Source organism: Pristis pectinata, chromosome 23 (assembly GCF_009764475.1).
Source record: "Pristis pectinata isolate sPriPec2 chromosome 23, sPriPec2.1.pri, whole genome shotgun sequence".
NCBI classification, from domain to species: domain Eukaryota; kingdom Metazoa; phylum Chordata; class Chondrichthyes; order Rhinopristiformes; family Pristidae; genus Pristis; species Pristis pectinata.
The window spans coordinates 10,058,134-10,085,166 of record NC_067427.1 but is presented as its reverse complement, the minus strand read 5'-3'; the positions used below and the strand labels follow the sequence as shown (position 1 = coordinate 10,085,166).

General features: G+C 37.5%; 1 protein-coding gene across 7 annotated transcripts in view; it reads right to left on the bottom strand.

Moving 5' to 3' along the window:
* Positions 1-2,029: 2,029 nt before the first annotated feature.
* Positions 2,030-27,033, bottom strand: part of LOC127582157 (centriolin-like) — a 58,677-nt gene continuing 33,673 nt past the window's right edge. For 6 of the 7 annotated variants that reach the window (XM_052037210.1, XM_052037211.1, XM_052037214.1 and 3 more), the window contains 17 exons: positions 26,787-26,927; positions 23,488-23,614; positions 23,011-23,175; positions 21,955-22,114; positions 21,433-21,548; positions 19,712-19,929; positions 17,333-17,490; positions 15,270-15,343; positions 14,201-14,389; positions 13,371-13,596; positions 12,383-12,588; positions 11,965-12,105; positions 11,218-11,493; positions 9,692-9,754; positions 9,362-9,532; positions 5,569-5,684; positions 2,030-2,463 (listed from right to left, as the gene is read on the bottom strand). In XM_052037210.1, the coding sequence (XP_051893170.1) occupies positions 2,460-2,463; positions 5,569-5,684; positions 9,362-9,532; positions 9,692-9,754; positions 11,218-11,493; positions 11,965-12,105; positions 12,383-12,588; positions 13,371-13,596; positions 14,201-14,389; positions 15,270-15,343; positions 17,333-17,490; positions 19,712-19,929; positions 21,433-21,548; positions 21,955-22,114; positions 23,011-23,175; positions 23,488-23,614; positions 26,787-26,927 (2,551 nt within the window). In that variant the 3' untranslated portion in view covers positions 2,030-2,459. The remainder of the gene's footprint in view (positions 2,464-5,568; positions 5,685-9,361; positions 9,533-9,691; positions 9,755-11,217; positions 11,494-11,964; positions 12,106-12,382; positions 12,589-13,370; positions 13,597-14,200; positions 14,390-15,269; positions 15,344-17,332; positions 17,491-19,711; positions 19,930-21,432; positions 21,549-21,954; positions 22,115-23,010; positions 23,176-23,487; positions 23,615-26,786; positions 26,928-27,033) is intronic. The other variant, XM_052037212.1, reaches the window with a different exon arrangement.

Here is a 27,033-nt window from a genome sequence, read left to right as displayed (position 1 = left end):
AGATATTTAGTTGTCTAGCAATTAATTGTTTTTCAAAGCAGTTTCAATGGATCTTGCTGGTCATTAGCAAGGAGGAAATGAGTATCTTCTGGACTCTATTAAGACAAAGGCAATGGGACAGATTATCCTCTGACCTTCTGCCCACGTTTGCCTTCTGTGCTTGCCACTTGACTGTACTAACTTTTTGTCATTGTGTGAATCCCAATCACTTTAAAGCTTCTGTCCCAGGACTATCAACTAAGCTTCTAAATAGAATATACTGAGGCTCTCATCCCCAGCAATGCTTTTAAAAAAACATTGGTTATGAAGAAGGCAATAAAACTGAATTTAAAAAAGCATAAACATTAAAAATGTTCCTTAGTTTTCCATATAACCATTGTATTAAATAGATTGTGTGTGTGCCATTCAAGATAGAGATTTATTGCATATTTTGTTTAAAAACTTGAAATTTCTTTAAATTATTACAAAAACCAAGAGATGTACAGCTCAAAGATCATTCTTCTGGAAGGGAAATCAGGAAGAGGAAGGTTTCTGGGATTCACTATAGAGAATGATCCAGTCTGGTGGTTCAGAGACTTGCCCGTGAGATAAGTGCTAATCTAGCCTTGAAAAAAAATTCCCCAACCACATTCCAAGGGGGGGGGGGGGAATAAACTGATCAGCTGGGATCAGTTTGATGGGGATGATGCAATCTACTGCCAAGGAGGGAATAGGGAAAGCTAAACCAATGGCGGCCTCCTAACAAAACGCATGGAGCAGAGCCTTGTCAAAATCAACATCCTAGCTCACTAGATAGAGAGATGAGCACAAAATCCCATGACAATACTCCTGATCCAGGTACTGGTACCTGTTAAATTATATTGCAAGAACATTGCATTACAGATGCCTTAAGTAAGTAATGATAATCATGAGACTGACTTTGCTCTCAATCATGAACAGGGCTGGAGTACGTCCTGGTCAAGGATAGTGATATTTTAATTTGTATCTGAATCTTGTATGTACTGTACCTTTCCATCAGAATACATTTCTCTCCCCCTATATGGCTGGCAAATCATAAGACACTGCACTGGAATTCAATCCCCCAATCAAAGGCAAAAATCACAAAATATCATGCATCAAAAGCAAGTTCACTTAATTGAAAACTTGGGCATAATTTCAGAGGAAGGGGTTGCCTATTTAAGTTGGAATACTAATAATATATTTTACTTAGCATGATCTCATCAAGGTTCAAAAGAAATACTGTACATTCCCAGATTTACTAGAAATAACTTTAGTAATATTCTCTATATTAAAGCTGGTACATCTAGAGAGATGGGGGTCAAATATTTTTTTCTTTAAGCTTCCAAGTATCTTTAAACATTGTGTTTTCCCAGTTGAAACTTCAAGCTGATCAGAAAAAAATGCCAACCTCTAGTATCCCAAACCCAAAATCTGGGCTTGTTTTTACTCAACAATTAGACAAAAATACATAAATCAGTCTGACAAGTTACTTAACTAAGCCAATTCAAAATTGCAGAACAAATACAACTGGACAGTTAGGGACAGTTGCACTTTACCAACATCCCCAAGTAACACCACATTAAGGCTTTGATCCACATAGCAATGCTCTCAATAGATAAAATGAAAACCATGTTTGTATCCATCACACTTCAGATGTCATTCCTCAAAACTCCAGAAGTATTTAAAAAGAGTTCAGATCATATTCTCCTGGATATTTTTTCATGTTTGAAATTAGACAGCTTCCCTAATGCAGGTAGAAATTTTTTTTTAAATACAGAAATCCCTAAACAATTATCCTCTGGCTAGTGATATGAATATTTAGACATTTTTCCCTTAGACAGCATATGTGCAGCAATTGGAAAGAAGTAGTACTGCTCATCTCTGCATTAATCCCACAACCAGCTTTTACTATATAACCACCTTTTTAATACAGCAAAACATCACTATACCCCAGACCCTATATCATCTATGAATGACAGCCATAGGAGGTTAGCCAGATTTTGCTGAAATAAGGAAGAAAATGACAGTATTTCAGTGAATCTTTATTACTGCAAAAAGAAAATGCAAAATTTACACACAAATGCACATGTACAATATTTATACAAATACAATGTACAAACTTACTGTGCAGTCATGGCACAGAACTGTGTAATTGCATAAAAAAATATTGCTAAATTTAAATATTCAAATGTTAAAATAGCAGCTGAGATAAATACTAAAATATCCCAGAATACCTGCATTGGTCTGCTTGATGAACAGTATGGCACATAGTACTTTAATAGCAACCGTGACAAAAAGGAAACAGTATGTACAAGACCACGACCTGCATCTTTGCTATATGAAGATCCACAGAAGATTGAAATAACTGAGGTAGATCAGTTTTCTTGGACGTTGGTGACAGTCGCAACACCAGGAGTCTCTTCATTATTGCAGCAAAGAGCCCATGAAGTTACCGACTGTCATCTGTAAAAGAGAAAATGGAGGTCTCTCATTTATATCATAAACTATCACACATATCAGACTGAATGAACTACTTATGAAGTGCACTGATTTAAACAGACAAACACAGGATCCATGTAACACACTGCAATGTCCCACCAAGGAGAAAGAAAGTGTTTTTCTTTAAAGTGACATTTAGTTGAGGGATTAACAGTTTCCATATCATGAGCACTCAAATACATATGAAGTCTTTCACATACATCTGAATCACTGAACAGGCATTAATTTAATGCCTCATTCAAGATGCCCATTGGATATGACAAGCAGTGTGCACAGGGTCATTCAACCTCAGTAAGGTGCTGCCCACCAGAATGTTTAGGCGACCTCTGTACAGATCCAAGACATGACTCAAAAAAAAACAGGTGAAGAACAAACTGTGGCAGTGGAAAAGTGGACTGTGAGTGAAAGCAACATGCCTGGTACATGCTGTGGTTCCTTCAATACCACAGACGTGATTGTTAGTTTTTTAAAAAAAATTTGTAGTACTGAATACTGAAATACAAACATTTTTCTTACCAGTCTGAGATGACAGGAGACATAAAATAATTTGGTGTTGATTACATATTTTGCTTTTATGCTTTAATCATAGTAAAATGTATTCATAAAAATATACCAAATAAAAAAACTGAATCAACTGCTTTAAAGCTTGTAGTCAAAATTTCAAATAAAAGTAGGGTACCAGTCAAAAAGTGCCTTCTCTAATATTGATTAGTGCTATTTGGTGCTAATGTTTATAATTGCGAGTTTTCAGATCTATTATTAATGTTGTATTTTCTACTGAATGCATATGCCTTGATTATTACTGGATGGAAATATCTTCCCGGAATTGGTTTCGTCACATCTGCTGCATTTACAAGAAGCTACGCAAGTTGTTAGTTATTGAATATGCTGACAGTGACCAATTCTAGGTAAGAGACTTAGAATCCTGCACATTGACACAGCTGCATCAAGCTTGGCCAACATATTAAGCACCTCAATTGTATTTTTGCACTGAAATGTTAAACCATTCCAATTCTATTTCATACATTGTTCCAAGTGACCCCTGTGTCATGGTCATTTGGGTAATGGAAATTTGCCCTTACAGAATTCACAAATCACTACCCAAAAATTTGAGATTGGGAATAAAATTCACCCTTATGGCATTTGTGTGGGGATAAAATAAATAAACACAAAATGCGAAAGAAACAACAAATGTTGTCAATATATTACTTTTAGTCACTCAGTGCTCTGGGGCAATAAGATTCGGATATGATGTCACTGCATCGATAGGGTTGACAGTCACATCTGAGTCCCTCCTTTGCCACACCTTCTCCAGTCTGAGGACAATTCAACAGACGCCTCAGAGTGCGAGGCATTTTCTCTGGCCAGTTCCTTAAAAGTAATCCCTTTACTCCACTGCCACTAAGTCACTGTGCTTTAACCCATTACATCCCTGAACTCATTCTGCACCACTTTTCTCCATTGAACCCTGATCCTCGAATCCCATCCCTTTCCCTGATATCCCTACTTTCTAAACCCTTTCCTAATCCAAGAGTCTTACATGTCAGAGAAAATCTCTTGCAGATGAAGAGCGTGGCAGCACTGCACTCTGTAACGTCTGTTCACACGTCGACTATGACTGCCAACTTAATCAAAGTGTTAACATCATGTCCAAACCTTCCTGCTCCACAGTACTGAGTGACTAAAAATAAAAACTGACAAATCATGTTGTTTCTACTGCACCAGCCTTGTCCATCTTGAGTCTAATGTTAGCGAAAAACATCCCGGAGGAACACATCTCCGCTTATAACATGGGAATTAATGGGAAAAAGGGGTCTGTGTTACAGAAAATCATGATACAGACTGTTTTCTAGGAACCCAACCCCTCCATAACAAGGGAGTTACCTGTGTATTCGTAGAATTCATGATAAGAAAGCACAAACATTAATTTTGCTAAAATTAAGTAACAAAAAATTGTGTTGACTTTAAAGCTGAAAATGTTCATTGAACAGTGTGTTGGACTTTATTCAAGGTTAATGAGTCTACCAGAAATCTCTGAGATCCTCCAAATATTTACTAAAATTTGTCTGCCAATGTTACCCTATCTTAATTTGAACATGCAACTACACTATACAAGGGTATTGCTTCCTGCTTTAAAATTATAACAATGACACAGGAGGTCATTCAGCCCATCAGGTCTCACTCCCCTCTTCCGAGCAGCACAGAGCTTTGCCAATTATCGGTATTGGTTTATTATTGGTATTGGTTCAGTATTGTCACTTGTACCGAGGTACAGTGAAAAGCTTGTCTTACGAACCGATCACACAGGTCAATTCATTACACAAAAGGTAATGAGTAGATCTGTAGAGAGCAGTTTGCAACGTGTCGCCACGTTCCTGCGCCATCTTGCCAATTATCAATCCCACTGATACGTTTTGAGGGTCAGTTGAGCCATCTACAATACCAACAGTCAAAGCTATCAATGCTTGTACATAGGAAAATAAAAGCACTATTAAGAATTAAATAACTATCAATAAGTTAAAGCACTTATTACACCAGAAAAGGGTAGTTAATTCAATTTAAAAATCTAAATTATCTGTAATTTACTCATTTTTTGTACAGTAGAACCTCTCCATGGAAAATAATGGAGTAACTGAACCTGCTCAACAGGTAGACTCTCCAAACTGAATGCTGAGAAACAAGAAACATTTGCGCTCCACAGTAATGTTCAATGTCGGCATGCAGGTGGGCGATGGTGGCAGTCAACTCCACAAAAGTTAGGGACATTCACGTTTGCACAAGCTTGCATGGGAGTCCCGAACTTCTGCACAGTCACAGAGCAAAAAGCTCAGTTCTAGGTCTAAATAATGGCTTTTTAATAAAAATCTGGGCTACCATCTTTGTTCCTACAAATTACACAAGTGAAACTACAATTGAAAATTTAATCTGGATGAAAATTTCCCTTGAAGTCTGTTTGCTGAGATAAATATTCCTAGTTACATCTTTCACTTTTGAAGAACATTCTTTAATTGTGGGTCAAACATTGTCTAGAAAGGCAACTGGAAAACCGGGTGTTAAAAAAAACATTACTTGAGCCCTTGTTTACCCGAATCTTGTTCAGTAACAAGCAAATGGGAACGCTTTGCCTGTACAGATCTTTCAGCTGGTCTTCTGGAAGGTGACTGGAATATTCCATGGAGCGAAGTCTGAAAGAACAACAGTACTTGCATTTATATTGCTCTTTCAACATTGCAAAATGCTTAAGATATAGTGATTCATAGAAACCATGTCAAATGGTACTGAGCTGAGCCATGTAAGAAGATATTAATAGATTAACAATCACTTCAACAATAACTTAAACAAGAGGTGAGTTTTAACAGTGGTGTATGCAAAGAGGCATTGGAAGGGAATTCCAAAATTTCACACACATGCCTGATGTACAGCTCTAACTCACCACCATCCTGAGTTTCAAGGAAAAGGATGTCATGATAGAGCGATTAAAATCAGGGAATGTGCAAGAGAAATGAAGGCATATAGAGATCTTGGATGTTTGTAGGGCTAGAGCTGTTTGCATCATGAGGCAATGGAAAAGATTTAATATTAGATTTTAAATTTTCAAATCAAAGTTTTGCTGAACTGAGTTAATGTGGGTCAGCAAACACAGGGAAGAAGGGTGAATAGGTTTGGATCAAATTACGGAAAGGGCAGCAAAGCTTTCAATGAGATCAAATTTATGAAGGATGGAAGATGAGAGGCCCATCAGAAGAGAATTAGAAAAATCACATCTGCAGGTCACGTAGGCAAGCGGGTTTCAGAGGCAGATGAGCTGAGGCAGAGGAAGAGTTGGGCGTTACTAATGTGATGTAAGCTGGCAGATAGGTGGTTAGCTCAGTAAAACAGGACGTCATGCTTGCAATGGTCTGGTTCTGCCCCCAGATATGACCACAAAGACTTCAACAAGATCTAAGTGCACAGACTTTGGTCTTCCCTATAATTAGTTGGAAGAAACTACTGGTCCACTAGGACTAGTTGTCAGAGAATGGCTAAATCAGAGAAAATGAGTTGGATATTGGGAAGAGATGAAAGTGTAATGAAGTGATGTGGTAGAGCTAGAAATTGTCAATATATATGCAAAATAAAAAGCAATTTTTTTTCTGGAAATATGAAATAAAACAGAAAATGCTGGGTATACTCAGCAGGTCAGACATCTATGGAGAAAGGAAATGTGTTAATATTTCAGGTTGATAGCCCTGTAACTCTGTTTCTCTCTCCACAAATGCTGCCTCACATTGCTGAGCATCTTAAGCATTTTCTGTTTTTATTAGATCCCAAGGATGTGCAGGGTCTTTGGTTAATTGGTTGTTGTAAATCACCCCTATTGATTGGTGGGAGAATCCAGGGAACAGGGGTGTTAACAGGCATGTGTGAGGGAATAGGTTACAGAGAAATAAGTGGAGGAATGGAATTGTTCTGACAGTCAGCCAGTGATTGGCTGAATGCCCCCCTTCTATGTCATAGTTTACCATGGTTATATAGAACGTCATTTGTGAGATTGCCAAGAACCTTTTTGGTACTACTGAAGGGATGGAAATGTGAATAGAGGGATTCAAAGATGAAAAGGGAAATTACAAATAAGGTGGTCATAACAGAAGTAATGATTTTATTGTTTATAACACAAACTAATTAATGCAACTCTTTCATAAAAAGAATATTTGTTGAATAATTGTTACTTCCACATCCCCTGCTTTAGTTAGGTATTACGATGTCTTATGATGATGGTATAGAAACAAAGGGAATCTATAAATGGTGCATATGAAAAACTACACAATTACTCAAAAGTTTAAAAGATCAACAATGTGAAAGAGCAAAACTGGAAAGAAAAAAGGTTCCAGATACAAAACAAAAACTGGAGTCAAAAGAAGTGGTCAAAATTGATATGCAGTGGCCAACAGGTTTAAGAAATCAAACAAAGAAGATGAGGAACAAAATGGGTTGATGACATAATGCCTTGTAAACTTTTACTTAACAGGCATCTTCAACAAGACTTTGATGCTAGAAATGAACATTAAAAGAGAGGGGAAAACTGAACTCAAAGGTCAAAGAGGGATTTCTCTCCAGTGGCTGATATAAAAGAGGACGGTGTTTGTTGCAGTCTCATCAATATGGATCAAAAGCATGTTTTAGAACGTTATGCTTACCGTGCCTGTCAAGCTAGTTCTGGAAAAAAAAATTTGTGCCTGGGTTTGCTATACTAGGTTGGGTTATAATTTTATATACGAGCATACCCCTAAATCAACACAAGGCATCACTCCGGAAATTCCTCAGGGAGATGTCCTTGGCCCAAGTTTATTCAACCATTTCATCAATAACCTTTCCTCCATCATAATTAAAGGAATGAAGCCATTTGCTATAGATTCAAGAGTGTTTAACTCCATTCTGAATTCTTCTGATAATGAAGCAGCCTATGGTGGGCTCTGCATAACTCATCAGCAGTGTGATGGAATTCTCACCAACTATCTGGACGAATGTAGCCACAATAACATCAAGGAGAAAAGAGGACAACTGATTTATGCTCCTTTTACTTAAGTCAATTCCTAGCCCTTCATCATCAGGACAAGAGAGCTGCAGTATGTTATGCAGGATGCACTCGAACAACTTGAAGTTCTTTTAACTTCACTGGCAGCTCCCGTAGACACCACCACTCAGAAGGGCAAGAGCAGTAATGTCCTAATATCATCACCTTCAAATAACATCTTGAAATGGGATTGTTCAATCATATTTCCATTGCTGCTTGATTTAAATTCTTAAGTTCCTAAAGTTACTGCAGGATTCAACACTTTCTCAGGGTAACCAGGGATGGGCACTAACTGTGGCCAAACCACAACTACTCGCATAGCAAGAACATGACTAATTCTGGTTTGATAGTGTTACAAGTAAGGAAAGTAGTTTAAACCCGAAAAGTGCAACATATTTTTTAATCCTCTTGACCATAAAAGGAATGAAAGGTCATGAATGAATTGGCACAAACATTTGCCCAAAAGAAGTAAAATTCCAGCAAGCCCAAGTGTGAAAAGCGTGATGAACTCAAACTTTCTCTGCATTCAGTTGCCAGAGAAGTGGTTACACCAGTTCATCTTTTATTCCATTTTACATTTTAAATCACCTTTGCAAATTCACTGAACATTTTGCTTTGGTACCAATTGCAACAGTAGCTCTAGGACTCAGAGTGCAAGTACAGTAACTAATCAAACATTGCACCAGGTGTTCAAAACACTAGCCCTAATAACTGTGATGAAATAGTGACTTGATAACAATCAAACACTTTGAGCTGTTAGGCTTTCATTTAGCAGCATACTAAAGTCTAGAGACATTGTATAGCAAAGGCAAATGCAGGGCTAGGATACCTCAATCTAACCATCAGAGAACCACAAGAAGTCACTGTGAAAACATTTTTGATATTCCTATTGACAACTTTTATGTATTTGGCAGTTAGAGTTGATACACAATGAGAAACTAATGAAAATAAAGTTAATTTTTCAATTGAAGATCTATTTCTGACTTTAAACATCTTTATAAGAAGCAACATAGTTCGCTGTTTCCTACCAGAAGTGAAAATTTGAACCAACTAGCTTAATTTGTATTAGTAAAATGAAAATAGTCATTTATAGATGATATAATTAATATCATGTATTCAATTATACACAAAATTCACTGTTGAATCTTTTGTAAACATAGCAGCTTATTATTTCATTGAACATTATTTCTACCCATTACTGTTTCTTTCTTCAATAAAGCCTTGAGTTGATCTTTCATCATTGTTCTTCCTTCCCACTAGAGCCCTGGTTAGTTTGCGCATCTTTCATTGCTACAGTTTGCTACCTACCTTACTTGGGCCATCAGTCTGGTAATGCTGAGATGAGTTTACACTCATGCTAGTAACAAGTTCGTCCAGGACATCCACTCGCCTTCTCAGGCTTGTCAGATTACCCTCTGTCTGCTGCTTTTGTTTACAGAGTGCTTCAGCTTGTTCTGACATGCACTGACGAATCTGTGCCTAAACAAGAGAAAAACAGATTATCAATGACAAACTTCAACTCATTAAAAGATCAGTGATGTAAATCCCAAGAATAAAGTTAGAACTTTATCTGTTTACAAATATAACCAGTGTTGTCACCACTATATAAAGATAATTTTACAATAGGCATTTACCAACCTTTAGCCGATCTTCCTGTTGCCGTAGGTTTTCTCTTAGCACCTCTCCTCGCCACTGCTCGTCCTGGATAAGGAAAGAATAATATTCCTTTAACACTTGTTCCTTGCAGGATGCTTATATGAGCAAGCTGGAAGTTGACCAATTCCAGCAATCCTATATTTTGTCCCATTATGGCTTGAGAAAAGCCATCAAACAAAATTCTTAAGGACCTTGACAGGGTAGATCGAGTTAATGCTTCCGTGAAGAATCAAAGATCAGTGTGTTAAAATAAGGTGTTGGTTATTCAGGAGAAATTCACTCAGAAACTGGAGCATTGTGGAGCCTCAGTCAATGAGTACATTTAAAGGATATGGCATTATTAAAGTAAAATGGAAGTGAGGTAAAAGATCATCCATAATTTTATTAAATAAGCATATGGGGCCATATGGCTTTCTCCTGCTTCTATTTCATTGCAACATTTAAAGAGGCATTAGACAGGCACATGAACAGATGGAGAATGGAGGGATACTGACAACGTGCAGGCAGATGGGATTAGTTTAAATTGGCATCATGGTCGGCACAGACATCATAGGCCCAAGGGGTGGTTCGTGCTGTACTGTTCTATGTTCTTTCATGTTCTTAAGAGCTTTAACTGCAGTTATGGTTAATTTGCCTTTTTCCATCTTCTTCTTCCCCTTTATGCAGAAGCATTTTTTTTACCTGGGTGCTTTATCTCAATAATTCGGTAACTCATTACATGTGTGATCTGTGACAGCCATTTTATGGTGTTAAAAGACTAGTGTACTTTGATAATAAACCTCTGCACAAGCACTTTTGTGCCCACAGGTACTCTCTCAACTTCTGCTTCCCTAACCCCATCACTCCCACTAATATTTCTACTGTTAAAAGTGGTTCCCAATTTCATTACTGAATATATGCAAGCAAATGTTTTGCACTCAAGCACCAGAGCATAAAAGCAGAAAATCCAGTGCAATATTAATGGATTTTATGACATAGGGATGTTTATAAATAAAACAATCACATCATAAAACACGATGGTTTAGGATTTTTCTATATTAAAACAAATTCCATAATTCACAAGTTCAATTGAAAAGACAGATTTTTAACTGCATTTTCAAAAGCAACCAACAGGAATCCAATCTCTATAATATTTTAAATTTCATAATAGTCTAAGAAGTCATCATTATAGCTCTTCTGTTCACCTTTGTCCACAGCTGTTGTTAAGAAATTTAAATGCTGGATTTGTCTTTAAAGAAAGTCTTGACATTTAAATTTCTAGCTTTGTCAAAGTCTTTTGAAAAGAGCATAAAGAAGCAAATTGTCATAAATTGTCAAAGGATCCACCCTTCTGTTCCTTATGCACATTTTCAAAATCATGTGTGCTCAGAACACACCAAGGAAGTATGGCTTCTACCAGTGAAGCCACTGTCAGATCTCTTTTGTAGGCATGTGTGATGCCAAGTTCACATGGTCTGATTGCATTATAAAAATGGAGATAATGAATTGTACATCAAAGGAATTATCACCTTAAAATTGAATTTAGTCAGCCTTAACCTCTCATTGTAAGTTGGATGTCTTCTCTCATTGCCAGCAAAGGGAAAATTCTCCTTCAGACTTTCCTCTTCATGTTGAAGAGTTTCTCCCTCTTCTAAAGTAACATTCAGATCACTCTTTGGTTCCACGCAAGATTGATCTAAGTCTTTCAAACTACTGCCAATTTCTGCTTTAACATCTGACCGAAGTATTCTTATGGCTTCTTTTATCTCTTTCTGGCGTTGCTCCATCTGTTCTTGACTTCTCAGCTAAAGGATTGAATCAATGTATCAATGAGATTAAATATCAATGACAGAAGTAGACGATAAATCAAAACTTCATGAATAAACAAAGCCAGACCAGTCATTTGTTTTAGTCATAAATCATTATTAAATATATAATCTGCTTTTTATCCCCCAATTTCCTATTTATACATTCATTCTCTTGCTCCATTATAAAATTCTACGTTATAAACAATTCATTACCAGCAGACTATTGTGCAATAATAATCACTCAGAGATCCAGATTATGTTATAAACATAGACTACATTCTATTTATTATCTGAACCTACTTTATATAACACTATATAAAAAAAATGACAATATATTTTATCAAACATCAGAATATTGAACAATTATGAGAGGAATAAATACTCAAATACTGAAAGCAGCAATTCATGTAAAGAACATATTTATTTAGTTTCACTAAATGTGAAAATTAGTGGGGTTTTATCACGTACCTGTTGTTTAAGATCAAAGTATTTCTGTCTCATCTCACTTAATTCATTCATGACACTTTCAGCTCGGGCATGGTTATCACGTGCAGCCTGGTCTTTTGAAGATAATTCCTCCTGCAGTCTGTTATTTTCATACTTTTGTTCCTATGTTAAGAACAACAACATCAGAACTTATATCAGATTTTTGAGAGTCTGTATAGGAAATCTGGGCCTCGTAGATTTCTACGTTATAAGCACATATTTAAAAATTTCTCTTTTACACCTTCAGTGAATGTTCTTTTTTTGTCTTTTCATGTAATGATAGACACAAAGTGACAAGCGAACAGTAATATTTTCAGTGAGTCTGACCAAAGTTTATGTACTTGAACTGATGAAATGGATGGTACTTTTGTATAATGTCATGATGGTGACTGCAACTTACATTAAGAGCCTTCTCCAGCTGAGCTCTCTGAGCCTTGGACTCTTCTGTGATGTCTGCAACTTGCTTCTCTGCCTTTTTTCTCTCTGAATGAATCCATTCTTGGAGGTGGATTACATTGTTTTTTGAGAACTGAATTTCTCTTTGAAGAAATGCCAGTTCATCCATTGTTTCCTGGTGCTGTTGCTCTCGATCAGATAGCTGATGTGCTGCAACAAAATAGTGTACCTGGTAAACATAGTCTGATCTTGCAGTAACATCAAATCCTTTTAATCTGGAAGAAAAAGTTCAAGGGAGGTTTAACAGCACAGCTTAGTGTCTGCTGCTTCCTTGGTTACAAAGAAATTTTTAAAAATTCTCTTCTCAAATATTATTCAGGCACCCCCGGGAATAGCAAATCTCATTGCTTTGGTGCTATTATCAATGCCACTAGTACAGATTAATGCAGTACCTAATTTTTATGCCTTAAATGTTCTGAAGTCAGGTCACTTCCAATAAACACCATGCAAAAGCGGCTGTGCTCATCAAAATCACATTAAAATTAATAGCTTAGTGATTGTGCATGATCATTCAAATAATCAAAAAAATAGTTTTGTTTGATTAAATGTAATATAAAATATCTAGCTCTATACCAGTGAGAGTAAATTGGGTACTACTTTGGAATGTGCCAGTTCCCTACTTTATCAATTTTTCTTTGGTTATGTTTCAGAGAGGCCTTCAATATTCACATGCTTGACTTGTCAACTGTAATTTCTTCATATGATACAACCAAAAGCAAAGCACAATGTGACCAAATGCCAGAACTCTACCATTCTTCTTTACCAACATCATGTGGCCAAAACTAGTTGTTGCTCCCAGTGAGATTAGCTGGATCAAAATAGATTGGTCATTTTATCTGTGATCTCTCTTTATGGCTCAGCTACTTATTAGAGAAATGTACCAAGTCATGGGAGTGACCGAACTATTATTTTTAATCAAACTCTAGACTTACTCAGGGTGACAATCTGATCCTCCAAAATAGTGCACTGTTCTTCATTATGTTGCACTTTTCTTGATCGTTCTTCCATCAAGTTCACTTTTGCAACCACCTGCTCAAGTTCATTTTTTTTGTCTGATAGTTCGGCCTCCAAAGCTTGGATTTGGTCCTTTACTTTAGTTGCAGATTGCTCCAATTTTGTCTCCTCACATTTAACATCCTTTTTAATAGACTGCAACATCTAAATGGAATAAAGGAGAAATTCAAATGAAGTCTTCCTACATCATGAGGTAAAGCAGCACATGCCAACTCTACCTCTGTATTCATAGTGCAATTCTATCTTGTTCATACTAGTTTCACTCATGTGCTGTAAGATGAGGAATTGCATCCAGGATTGCATACCAAATTCCTGGTTTATGGTTGGGCATTGAGAAGGTGCTTAGAGATAGTGGTGGGGGAGAAAATGGAGAGAGAAAAATATAAAGTAAAAACATCAGAGGAAGAATATAGTCAGTTGTAATGAACAACATGGTAAAAGTAGGGAAATATACTGAATTGATTTTAAAAGATATTATTGAATCTACAGACACAAAAAATGAAAGTCGCTATGAAAATGATCATGGGAGTTGTGTACATTATGGAAATACAACATCAGCATAAAATAATATAAAACTGAGACATTCAAATTGAAGGAAGTAAATTTGAAATCTTTCTGATTCTTAATCTTACTTATGATGTCCCTATCTCGGTTGTCAATATCCTCATTTTCATTATCTTTGATATGTTTCTGGTTTATTAATTGGCTTAGATAGCTTTATGATAGAACTGTTTACTAGTTCACATACCTTTTGCTGTTCTGTGAGTTCGTGTTGCTTTTCTTCAATTTGTTGCTGAATTCGCTGTAACTCCCGTTCTTTCTTTTTTTCATTCTCCAGATAGGATTGGTATTTACTTGCATGTTGGTTAACATTTTCCCTCAAAGTCAGCTGTTCTGCTTTCAACATGTCACGTTTTTTAGTGACATTCTGAAGATCCTGAGATAAGAATGACAAAAAAATGACATTCTGACATTAACATTATTCAGCAGAATATACAACTTCTGCAAAACATCATGGTAGAGTTAATCTCACAACTAAAAATTTAAGTGTTTTACAAGATTTAAAAAAAATTAAACAACTTTAAAATTTGTAGCCCATGTATGCTCTTTATTATAGAACATCATCAATTTTAGTCGATTCCAATCAATTTGGCAGATCAAATTTTGCTTGAAACCATACTTATTAAGTGTCTTAGGATATTTTAGAGGGTGTATTCTTAGATGGCTCAACTAGATATATGTGGGGAGGTTATTTCCCTAACTAAGAACTACAGGTCACTGACTCAAAATAAGGGCTGAGCCATTTACAACTGAAATCAATCATTGATAGTGTTCAAAACATTGATCAATAAATTTGTTAACATTAAAGGAATCAAGGAGTAGGGAGATAAGCAGGAAAATGGTGTTTGAGATAGAAGATTAGCCATGATCTTGCTGAATGTCCAAGCAGGCTTGAGCAACAACACAGCCTACCTCTGTGCCTATTTTCTATATATTACTATGTTAACAGTGATATAAAAGGAAAGGTGCTGTTGCTGTAAACTAAATGAATATTTACATGGTTTCTAAGGTGTAACTTGTTTTTTTTTATATATATACTGTACATAAGATATGGGCCTTGCTGGCAATGCCAGCATTATCTAGTCAATACTCATTCCTAATTGCCCATGAGATGGTGGTGAGCTACATCTGTGTCAACTATTTGATGATGGTATTTCCTTTGCACTGTCAGGGAGTTGGAGGTTTGAGTTCTTAAAACTGACAGTAAAATTTAGAGAAGTTTGCACATTCAACCTAAAACTAAATAACATACTTACCTGTTCTGCTAACTGCAGCTGATCTTTCGTAGTTTGAAAGTTATCCATTAACTTTTCCAGTTCTGCCTTTTCCTCTGTTCAACAAAAATATTTTTGATAAATAATTATTGTTTTCATAGTTCTGTATATACTTTCCTCTTTGTAGGTTATTTCAAAATCAAATCACAAAAATCTGGTCTCAAAATTAAGTCTCTTAATCTACTGCTGTATGTGCAAAGGTGCAAGATTTCTGCCCATCCCATGACCCAATCAGAAACCTCTGAACTCACTCAATTTAATATTGACAATTGCGAATATGAGTTAGGAGCAGGAGTAGGACTCTCACGCCTGCTCCACCATTTAACATTATGAATGGTCTGATTGGAAACTGAATTCTGACTCATTTCTGCCTTAAATGGGCGATACTTTGTTTTTAAAAAGTAGTCTCTAGTTCTAGATTCTCACATTCTCCCCACAACCACACTGTCAAGACTCCACAGGATCTTGTTTATCTGAATCAAGTTACCTCTTATTCATCTAAGCTCCAGAAGATACCAAAGCTTAGCCTGTGCAACGTTTTATCACAAGACAACCTGCCCACTGCAGGAATCAGTGAAATGCTTCTAATGCATTTACATCCTTCCTTAAATATGGAAGCTAATATTGTATACAGTACTCCAGATGTGGTTTCACAAAACCCTATACAGGTTGAAATTCTCCGGTCCTGTGGTCAAGCATGCCTTGAATCCAGAATACAGATCTTTACTAATTATCTAACTCTAACTAAGATCTAAAATTAACTAAGATCTGTACTAATCTGTAGCTTATTAACCTACCAGTGCAACTTCTGCGATCTCAGCTGACAGCGTTCTTAACATGCGGAAACTTTGGGTTACAGACAATTCCCAAAATCCTTACATAACCCAGGGACTGTCTACACTTAGAAAGAACAGTTCTTCTACTCAGGGGAAGATGATTGGGGGCAATTACTGTTGTCTGGCACCAGTCAGGTGCCAAGGGTGCAGCACTAGAGAGTTTCAACATAAAAGCAACATAGACTGTCTACTTTTGTAATAAAATCCCCATGACAATAAAAAATAACATTCTGTCAGCTTTCCTACTGACATAAGAATATAAAGAACAGGAGTAGGAGTATGCCAATTGGCACTTTGGGCTTACTCCACCACTTTGTAAGATCATTACAGATCTAATCTTGGCCTAAACTCCACTTTCCCCATACTCCCCTCCCTCAATTACCGTCAATCTCTGCCTTTAATATATTCAATGACTCTGCCCCTACAGCTTCCTGGGGTAGAAAATTCCAAAGATTCACTACCTGCTGAGAAAATAAATTCCTCCTAATCTTTTTCTGAAATAGTGATCTCTTCTTCTGAAACTATGCTCCCAAGTTCTAGATACCCCTAGCAGACAATCTAAGCTGACAAGCGCTCTCAGAATCTTGAGCCAAACAAGATCACTTCTCATTCCTCTAAATTTCAATGAGTATAGGCTGAAGCTCTCAACCAATAACTTGCTTAGAACTTACGCTGCAATCAATGCCGCTCACACCAAAAAAATTTGTGATGGAAATTTCTAATGCCATAACAACAAGGATCACCACATCTGCAGAATTTTATAATGCTTTCTACAGTGGAGCTCCAATCTGCTACAAAACTCTGCAACTTCAACATTCACTTAGTTTTATTTGCTTCCAAACTCATGCAGCTATTTCCACACCATTGGTTGACAGCTAGTGGCTTCTGATTTTATTGTTCCTTAGTGATGTGGCCAGTAAAAAGCAAACCTTCAAAAGTCAAGGAAGGCAAGGGTAATCTCCATTGAGTTATCACAAGATCACAAGACAAAGGAGCAGAAGTAGGCCATTCGGCCCATCGAGTCTGCTCCAAAGAAAAGGGGAAAAAGAAATGAGAAATGGGGGGGGGGGGGGGTGGTGGAGTCTGCTCCATGAGCAGGAAAAAAAACTATTCTAACCCCAATTTCCGGCCTCAAAGTTATCCACAGCGTAACATGCACAGAGGTTTCCAGCTTCAGCACATTATACTTTACACAATTAACTGTTATACCTTGTAGACAGTTTTGTGTGTATGCTATCTTCTTATTTAACTCTTGCTTCTGGATCTTAATTTGATTTACTTCCTGATTCAGCTCACTCATCTCTGTTTGTAGTTTCTGCAGTTTAGATACAGCATTTCTGTTATTGTCTTCAGTGACTTTAACAGCTCTGAAATAAACACAAAATTAAATCAAAACCTAAAACATGTTATGGATGCTATGGTTGGTGAAGACCTCAACACAATCACTGTCACTAAAGAGGTAGTGATGAGCAAACTAATGGGCCTAAAGATAGACAAGTCCTCTGGTCCTGATAGGATGTGTCCCAGGGTACTGAAAGAAATGGTGGAAGTTATAGCAGAGGCACTTGTGATAATTTACCAAAATTCTCTGGATTCTGGGCAGGTCCCAGCAGATTGGAAGACAGCGAATGTCATGCCACTGTTTACAAAAGGATGTAGGCAAAAGGCAAGTAACTATTGACCAGTTAGCTTAACATCTGTAGTCGGGAAAATGCTTGAAGTTATCATTAAGGAAGAAATAGCGAGACGTCTGGATAGAAGTGGTTCCACCAGGCAGACGCAGCATGGATTCAGGAAGGGCAGGTCCTGTTTGACAGACTTACTGGAGTCCTTTGAGGATATAATGAGCACAGTGGACAGAAGGGAACAGGTGGATGTTGTATACTTGGATTTCCAGAAGGAATTTGACAAGGTGCCACATAAAAGACTTAACCATAAGATAAAGCTGTATGGAGTTGAGGGTAACGATTAAGCATGGATAGGGGATTGGTTAACCAATAGAAGGCAGAGAGTTGGGGTAAATGGGTGTTTCTCTGGTTGGCAATCAGTGGTGAGCAGGGTGCCGCAGGGGGCGGTGCTGGGCCTGCAACTGTTCGCGATATACATTAACCATTTGGAAGAGGGGACTGAGTGTAGCGTATCTAAGTTTGCTGATGACACTAAATTGAGTGGAAAAGCAAATTGTGCGGAGGATGCGGAGAGATATAGATAGGTTAAGTGAGTGGGCGAGGGTCTGGCAGATGGAGTACAATATTGGTAAATGTGAGGTCATCCATTTTGGAAGGTAAAATAGAAGATCAGATTATTATTTAAATGGTGAAAGACTGCAGCATGCTGTTGTGCAGAGGGACTTAGGAGTGCTGGTGCATGAATCGCAAAAGGTTGGTTTGCAGATGCAACAGGTTATCAAGGTGGCAAATGGAATGTTGGCCATTTCTTAGAAGGATTGAATTTAAGAGCAGGGAGGTTATGCTGCAACTGTACAGTGTACTAGTGAGGCCACACCCGGAGTACTGCGTGCAGTTCTGGTCTCCTTACTTAAGATATACTGACTTTGGAGGCGGTGCAGAGGAGGTTCACCAGGTTAATTCCAGAGATGAGGGGGTTAGCCCATGAAGAGAGATTGAGTCGCCTGGGACTATACTCGCTGGACTTCAGAAGAATGAGAGGGGATCTTATAGAAACATATAAAATTATGAAAAGGATAGATAAGACAGAGGCAGGAAAGTTGCTTCCACTGGTAGATGAGACTAGAACTAGGGGACATACCCTCAAGATTTGGGAGAATAGATTTAGGACAAAGATGAGGAGAAATTGCTTTTCCTAGAGAGCAGTGAATCTATGGTATTGTCTGCCCAGAAAAGCAGTAGAGGCTACCTCATTAAATACATTTAAGACACGGTTAAATAGATTTTTGCATAGTAGGGGAATTAAGGATTATGGGGAAAAGGCAGATAAGGTGGAACTGAGTCCACGGCTAGATCCACCTGGATCTTATTGAATGGTGGAGCAAGCTCGATGGGTCAGATGGCCTACTCCTGTTATTTCTTATGTAATATCTGAAGTGGATTTTTAAGTTTTTCATGTATCAAAATTTGTTCATAGAATTGTGAAAAAGTTATTGGTGACGTTTGCATTGTATCTGAAAGACAGCACCTCAAGTATTTCAACACTCACTCTGTACTGCACAGAAGGGCTGGTCGACATTGTGCACAATTCTCTGGAGTGGGGCTTAACCCATGACAGAGTGCGTCAGATGTGAACCCTCCATCAAATGTACAATTTCATTGTTTTTCCCAGAGATGTTGATTCAGCACTTCTAGCTTGCTTTTGTTTTAGATTTAACATCTGTTTTTGTCTTCTGGGTTTTTATAAGCTTCACCATGATTTAGCATAATGGATGAGCAAAGGTGAGATCAAACAAATCAGCCATAGCCATGACAGATAGGGTTTCATTAGCCCAACAATCAGAATTAAGCTACAAGGATTTGCAACAATAAAGGTTATTTGAGCAATGAGTTAATCTGGAACATTTATGCTTAGTTTTATTGGAAATTATCTAGATTGATAACTTGCCCACTTCCTTACCTCTTTGCTTGAGAAAGTTCGTTCTCCAATACAAGGCAATTCTCTTCAATGTGTTTTTTCTCCTTATCCAGTGATTCAATACCGTGCAGAAGGGAATTTTTCTTTGTGGTCAGTTGGTCTACCTCTTGCCTATCCTTCTCAATACGCTGTTTTTGATGTTCTATTTTTGCTTGTTGACTCTGGAAGATAAGCTGCAGGTTTTCCAGTTTACTCTTCTCCTAACGTAAAATGACATTTAATGACCTTTGTGAAAATGAATGTGGCAATACTGAACAAAATCCTACCCTAGCTAGAATCTGAGTATGTTTTGTAAAACATACCATTATACACGGGTTATTTCATGCACTTCGTACCTTATTTTGTAAACTATTTTAAAATCAAATAAGTGACCATTTATGAATAAAAATTCAATGTTTGATGATCACACCTGTAGTGATGTTCATTGCTACAAACCATTAGAGGAGAAAATGCCCTGTTTTATGCATAGTGCTAACATTTTACTTAAAAATAAACAATATGCAACAGTGAGCACACCAGTTCTTTTACCTGGATTATTTTTAGACACAAATTCAGGTCCTTCCTAAATTTATAAACACACACTACTTGTGCTACTAGCTAGAAGTGCAGTAGCACAAAAAAAAAATTCTCTTTTAAAACTAATTTTGCAGGTCCCAATAAAGAATGAAAGCAGTTACCACACAAAAAAAACTAGCATAAAAGCAAACCTGTTAAGTCATTAATCATACTAAAAGGTGCATTGCTCAGAGCTCACTGAGCTAAAATGAAAGATAAGTTGCAGGGATACAGGGGTGGTGGTGGGGGTGGAAGAGAAGAATGGGACTAATAGAACTGATCCCCTGGGAGCCAGCATGGACCTAATGGCCGAACAGCCTTCTTCCTCATCATTATAGGTACAAGATGTGATAGGATCCTGTCAATTTCATGAAAAAGAAGCCAGTAGGGAAACCGAACAGAATAAAAATACTTAGAGGAAGTTGTCAGGGCTCAGAGAAAAGTCACCAGAGGGATGGATCCTAGCTTACTGAGAACAGTGGAAACTGCAGCGGCTTTGTCCACAAAATTCCACTTCTCTTGAGATATGGGGCTAGTGCCAAATAAACTACAAATGGTGCACACTTGTTCAAAAATATTACACACCCAGCAACCACTAGGTGTATCTGTGTAACATCGATGGTAGAGAAAGCATTTAGACAATAACCCAGGACAAAATTAATTGGTGCTTGGAAAAAAAGCTGGTTAATAAAAGAAAGCCAGCAGAGATTTATTAACGATGAATCATGTTCAACTTCTTTGACAGAGTTTTATGGTGAAGCAATGGCTAGGGGCAACTAGTGTAGTAACCTTGAGATCATTCATTAGCTTTCAAAAGTCATTTGACAAATGCCACAAAACATTCATTAGCAAAAGTGAATTGCAAGGGATTAGAGGAATATTGGCTATGGAGACGTGAAATTGGCTAAAGGATAGGAAGCAGATAGAGGTAAATGGGAAGTGTTCAGTGGTTTCTCATAGGGGCTCACAAAGGAACCTCTGCATGTCCTTTGTTGTGCGGCAACCTTCCCTTAGGAATGTTGTGTCGATTCTTATGCGCAACTCATAAAACGTATTCCAAATAGGTGCACTTATGATATTGCTACACAAGGGTAATTCTTTTCTCAATGTCAATGAATGCAGCATATTCTGTAATGCAGATTACACACCTCCTGCAGCACAGCTTGTATCCTCTCCAGTTCCATGATTTTCTTTTCATGCTGCTGTTTCAATCCCAAGAGTTCATCATTTTCTAACTGCACCATTTCCACAACATGTTTCAGTTCTAGGGTAAAAATTACAGGAATCAAAATCTAATTAGACAAAGACACAAGGGAAGCGAGAGAAATATAAACACACAAAGGAACATTCCTTAAGATTAATTTAAAGTTGACTTTGGATTTTGAGTTATTATATCTCATTTATGGACGCTTTACTCATAGGGAAGACTTGAAAATTACATATTTTACTATTTTTATATTTGCACAATCTTTAAAAAGCATGGAAGAAAGCTGCCTCAACTTCTACTCTTTCAACATTTAAAATTTTAAAAAAAATCCATTATGCGAACCTTATTGCATCACCTAATCGAAGTTAGAGCTTATTTAAAAATATTTTAAGGTTCTAATATTGTCTAAAGTTTCATATTAGTACATGTACTTTAATATGTGCTTAATCTTGGGAAATCTAACCTGTCCTTTGCTTATTTATCTGCACTTGGATGCTCTGAAGCTTGTCTTCCTCATTTTTCACTTCTTGTTTTGATAAGGAGAGATGTGAATTTTTTTCAGTAATCTGAGCATTCAGTTCTCCTTTCTGTGCACTCATCTCTTCAAGCAACGCCTTCAGTTCCTGTAGAGCATGATTTCTTATTTTTACTAGTCATCGAAAACATTCAAAATATTTTAATATACACACCAAATAAGAGAAAGTGCAAAAATCTTAGATAAATCAACATCCATGGAAAGAACAAAACATTAACATTTCAGGTTTAATTATGAATCAAAAACATTTGCCTAGAATCATCCCCCTTTGGAGAGAGTAGTAGCAGTGCATTGTACTATGCCTCAAAAATTCAGTCCCATTTAAATCAATGGAAACAAATTTTAGTTGAAGAGTACAAAGTAATACTCTACTGCAGCCAGGATATAATTTTTAGATCTTGCACTTTTGGTTAGCAGGAATGATTTTGGAGAGGAAAGAAATTCCAGCAGTGCTTGTCCTGATATTTGGAAGTAATTTTCTCAGCCCACCTTGAGCTTCTATGGACGAGTTGTGGTATCTAGTTTTTTTTTCCTCAAAATTGACTTGTCCCTAGAGTAGTTCCATTAACTCCAAAGGACATTAGTAATTTATAATTATGGGAAGTTGATCGAGCACAATTTGATCTGAGGAAGTGATCTATTGGCAGGTTCTGCGCACTTAGCAGGCTTTCAAAGAACAGACAGCTTACACCACCTCACAGGGCAGTCCGAAGTGGAATGGAGCTGCTCCAAAATATATGCAGTGAACAAATTCATCAAAGTCAAGTTAGTTGGGTTGCCCAAATCAGCAAATTTTATAAAACAATTAAAATACCAACTCTACACTCCTATTGAGGCCATCTCATAGGCATGAAATTGGGACAAGTGTGGTGAAACAGAATCTTCCCTAAATAACCTTTTACTCGAAGAAAAACACACTATTTCAGGAATATATATTGAAAAAATTCAACCAAATCTCTTGTGCAAAAAAATACACGTACTGACCCAAATTTGACGCTGCTTATCAACTCTCTCTGCCTCACCATCCAAAAGAACTTCTGAGAGGCTCGCTTTCTTCTTGTCAATATCATTCTGAAGGAAGTTAAGCTCTTCTTTCTTTTTAATTGAACATCTGTCCAACGTCATTAACTCTTCCCTCAGCACTTTAACCTAATGGCAAAGGAACAAAAGGCACAATATCACTGCTGCAAATCCTCTAATAAATTAGGTCCTTGACCTAATATTACTACGTGACATATAATTAAGTTTGCTTTACATGTACCAACCACGTTTAATTTTTTAAAAACTTTTTTTTGGTCAGGTGATTCTCTGTCTGCAAAACCTTCCCATTTCACAAACAATAACAATAACTACTGCCATTATTTCAACCAAAACCCTGATTAAACTCATCCTTGCCAGCTAAACATGGATTATGCTTTTACAATATTAATTAACTGGATTTAGTCAATTTTCTGCAATTACCTTGCTATTTAGGCTTTCCAATTCACTCTTTTTGTCCTCTAACAATGTTGCTGCTTCGTCCAACGTCTCCAGATGCTGTTTCTCTTTGGTTTCTGCCAAAAGAATCTCAGCTTGCAGTTTTTCTAGACTGAATGGTAAAAAGGCCAATTAGTAAACTCTGTGGCAAAATATAAGATATCAGTTGTATCAATTATCAATTGCTATTAACCCAAGAATAAGCAAGCCTTCAAACTATTAAATTGTCACTAGATCACACTCAGATTTTCAAATGAATCAAGTTTCCTTTAACAGCAATAACCGATCTGCTGGAGGAACTCAGCGGGTTGAGCAGTATCTGTGGAAGGAAAGGAACTCTTGAAATTTCGAGTTGAAACCCTGCATAAATCTCTTCCAGCAGATTGTTTGTTGCTCCATATTCCAGCATCTGCCAGCTCTCGTGTCCCCAAGTTTCTTTTAAGTCTTGAACGCAAACTCTTAATTTATAAATCTATTTGCAACAAACTTAGACATGTTTAATTACTGCCGGTATGCTCCAGCATTGGTTTTCCCCTCAGTAACCAGGAACACTGTATGCTGTAGCTGAAAAAAAATTTTCTTGAATGTCTGCAACAAAGCAGGTAAATAACATTCTTCAATGTTGAAGTTGGAGAAATTCTGATTCAACAGTTAGCAGTCCCTGAATGCTGCTACTCTTTCCCTAACCTCTCATATTCAAGTCCAAATTTCCCTTGACACCTCAGCCTTATTCGACCCAAACTGGAAACTTCCCCCACTTGCCCAAGGTCCACAATGTTCAGTTTTCCAGTCCAATCCATTTCCCTGTTGGTCACTAATCCTTCCAAGGTCTTTACTTAAAGTTCTTGAATTTCTCGGCTAATGAGTTGAGTATTTTGGTAACAAACTGGCTTTGGCTCTAGGTCTGTCTCATAAGCCAATCAAAAACACATCTTAAAAAAAAAAAAAAAAAAAAATCGCTGCTCTCCAGAATACTATGGACAAAAATATGGCCAACAGATCGTGGCAACATTGCAGTGATCTGTTTATTAAACTAATTAGAAGGAACTGCCTCCTTAGTTTTCACAATTGCAGGGAGCACTCGGTATTGCCAGGAATTAAGATAATTGAACTTAACAACCTAGAAATTTGATTATAGTAAAACGTGGAGTTCACATGATTTCATGGTGCTGCCTGTTTAGTATTAAGATTCAAATTTGCAATGCCTATTCAGAGGGCAGGGAAGTAGCATACAAAAATACTTAAAAGCAATCACCATCTCTTAAAGTGCAAATTCACTCATCTGAAAACTGAGTAAGTTTCTACATTGGAAAATGAGGCTAGCATGGTTTTAGGGATTGCATCTAATTCTGTAACGTAGGGTTAGAGGTAATAGACCAGGCAATGGACAAGAAAGGGAGACCAGTTTTCCTTCAGAAAGCCCTGCAAAAAATAATTCCACCACCAATGGAAGAATTGCAAAGTATGGTAAATGCATGTAGCTTAGTTTCAATGGCCAGGCAGCAATGATCAAAGTATTGTAGCTACCTCACTGGGAATTGTCAAGGTCTTCGAGGATGATTTGCTTCCACTCCAGTTTTTTGGGTTCTGAGGTGGCTGATGGGTCACATGGACTGGATAGTTTATCGGGTGGTGTACTCCTTCCATTGCTCATGCAGGGCTTCTGTGTTCTCACGATGCATAGCCTCGAGGTTCTCAATACTGCCCCAAATGTTCCTTCTCCACTTTGAGTCATAGTGGGCCGTAGGTTCTCAAAAGTCGGTGGGATCTTGCACTTCTTAAGGGAAGCTTTGAAGCCTCCCTAAATTTGTTTCTCTATCTGCCTGGTAATTTCCTTCCATGACAGAGCTCAGAATAGAAAGTTTATTTCAGGAGTCTGGTGCAGAGCATGTGAATGACATGGCTGGCCTAATGTATTCAACTGAAAATAACCAGTGTCTTAATCACGGGGATGTTGGCCTGGGAGAGGACACTGACGTTGGTTAGCTTATCCTTCCAGTGAATCTGTTGAAATCCGCAGAGAATGTAGGTGGTATTTTTCCCGATGTCTAATGTAGTTTGTCCAGGTCACTGGGAGGGCAGGGATCACTCCTACCTGATAGATCATGAGTTTTGTGCCTGGTTTGAAGTCTTGACCATCAAATACTTCAAAGATAAGGCTGCAGTGAAATATTTCAACAAATTCACTGGGAAGTCTCAAGGTATAAATATACTCCCTTATTTTCTTCCAGTATCTCCATTGCCTGCAACTCATGATAGATTTCTCACTTCATTAAAATTCCTACAATTTCCACACCATTCCACCTGGTTTGCCACATATTAAAACTTTTCAAAAATGCAATAATCATTTCACCACATCTCACATAATGCATATGAACTATTCTATCACGGCAGGCGCACAGTCTTTAAAATAAAAACCTCAAGCTGTCATCAACATTCTTGCATCTTCCATACATACTTTGACTGGAAAGTTGCCTCTGGGAGGAAGAAAAAACTGCCTACATTCCCGAAGAAAGAAAATACAGACAAGTGGAAATTCATGGCTTTAATAAGTAGCAGTGCTGGAGGAGCTGTGGCATAGGAGAGCCTGGCTATTCAATCCTAGCCTGACAGGACCAGACTTTATCTCTGGGGTTGGATTGGGTATATAATCTGATAAAACCTGCTAGTTCGGATGGGATCAGGTGCTGTGCCAGCCCAGCTCAGTTCTTTACCTAGTCCAGAATCATTTGCTTGGCTAGAAAGTAATTTTCAGAAAGTTGGGAGTTTCAGGTGCATTTTTTAAAAAATATCTGATCCTCAAGAAAATCAATTGCATGTTTGAGATTGTTACATTAATGGTGACAGTCAGGTTGGGTATGGAAAATAGTATCAAACCTCAGGTTCAGGTTAAGTTTTAATTTTGTATCCAATACAATCTACTGCACTGGGTCACTTCTCACCCTTATCCAATGGTTCCTTTCTTATTTCTACTTTACTCTGCATGACAAACCAGCTACTTTCACTGGCTTTTAAATAAAACTAACCTTTCTCCATTTTGCGAAAACTTCAGAGGGCAGATTAGAAGGGCATGGTGAATAACCAGCATGCAAGGACTAGCATCAGTTATAGTGTTGGAGGCAGGCATCACATACCAGATCTGCTGCAGAGGAGTTGAATGCAGACATTAAAAGGGCTAAGGTACTGAAGGTGACTAAGTGGCATAAGTAAACCAGTAACCTAACAGAACCCTAACTGAAAACTGAAGGGAAAAAAATTAGCATGCAACAGTTCTAATCACATACCTTTCAGTCATGTTTTCCATTTTCTGTACAAGTGTCTGCAATTCTAAATTTCCTGTAGATACCTCTTTGTTAATTTTGTTCAGAATACTCTCTTGTTCAGCCTTATGTCGTTCAAGGTCTTTCAAGTCATTCTTCATTAGTCTATGAGAAAACACTTGCTGTATTACTATAAAGGTTTTAGCTCTTTGCACTTCCGAACTCAGCTGTTTGTGCTAATGGAAATCTTAATGAAGAAATCAAATACTTG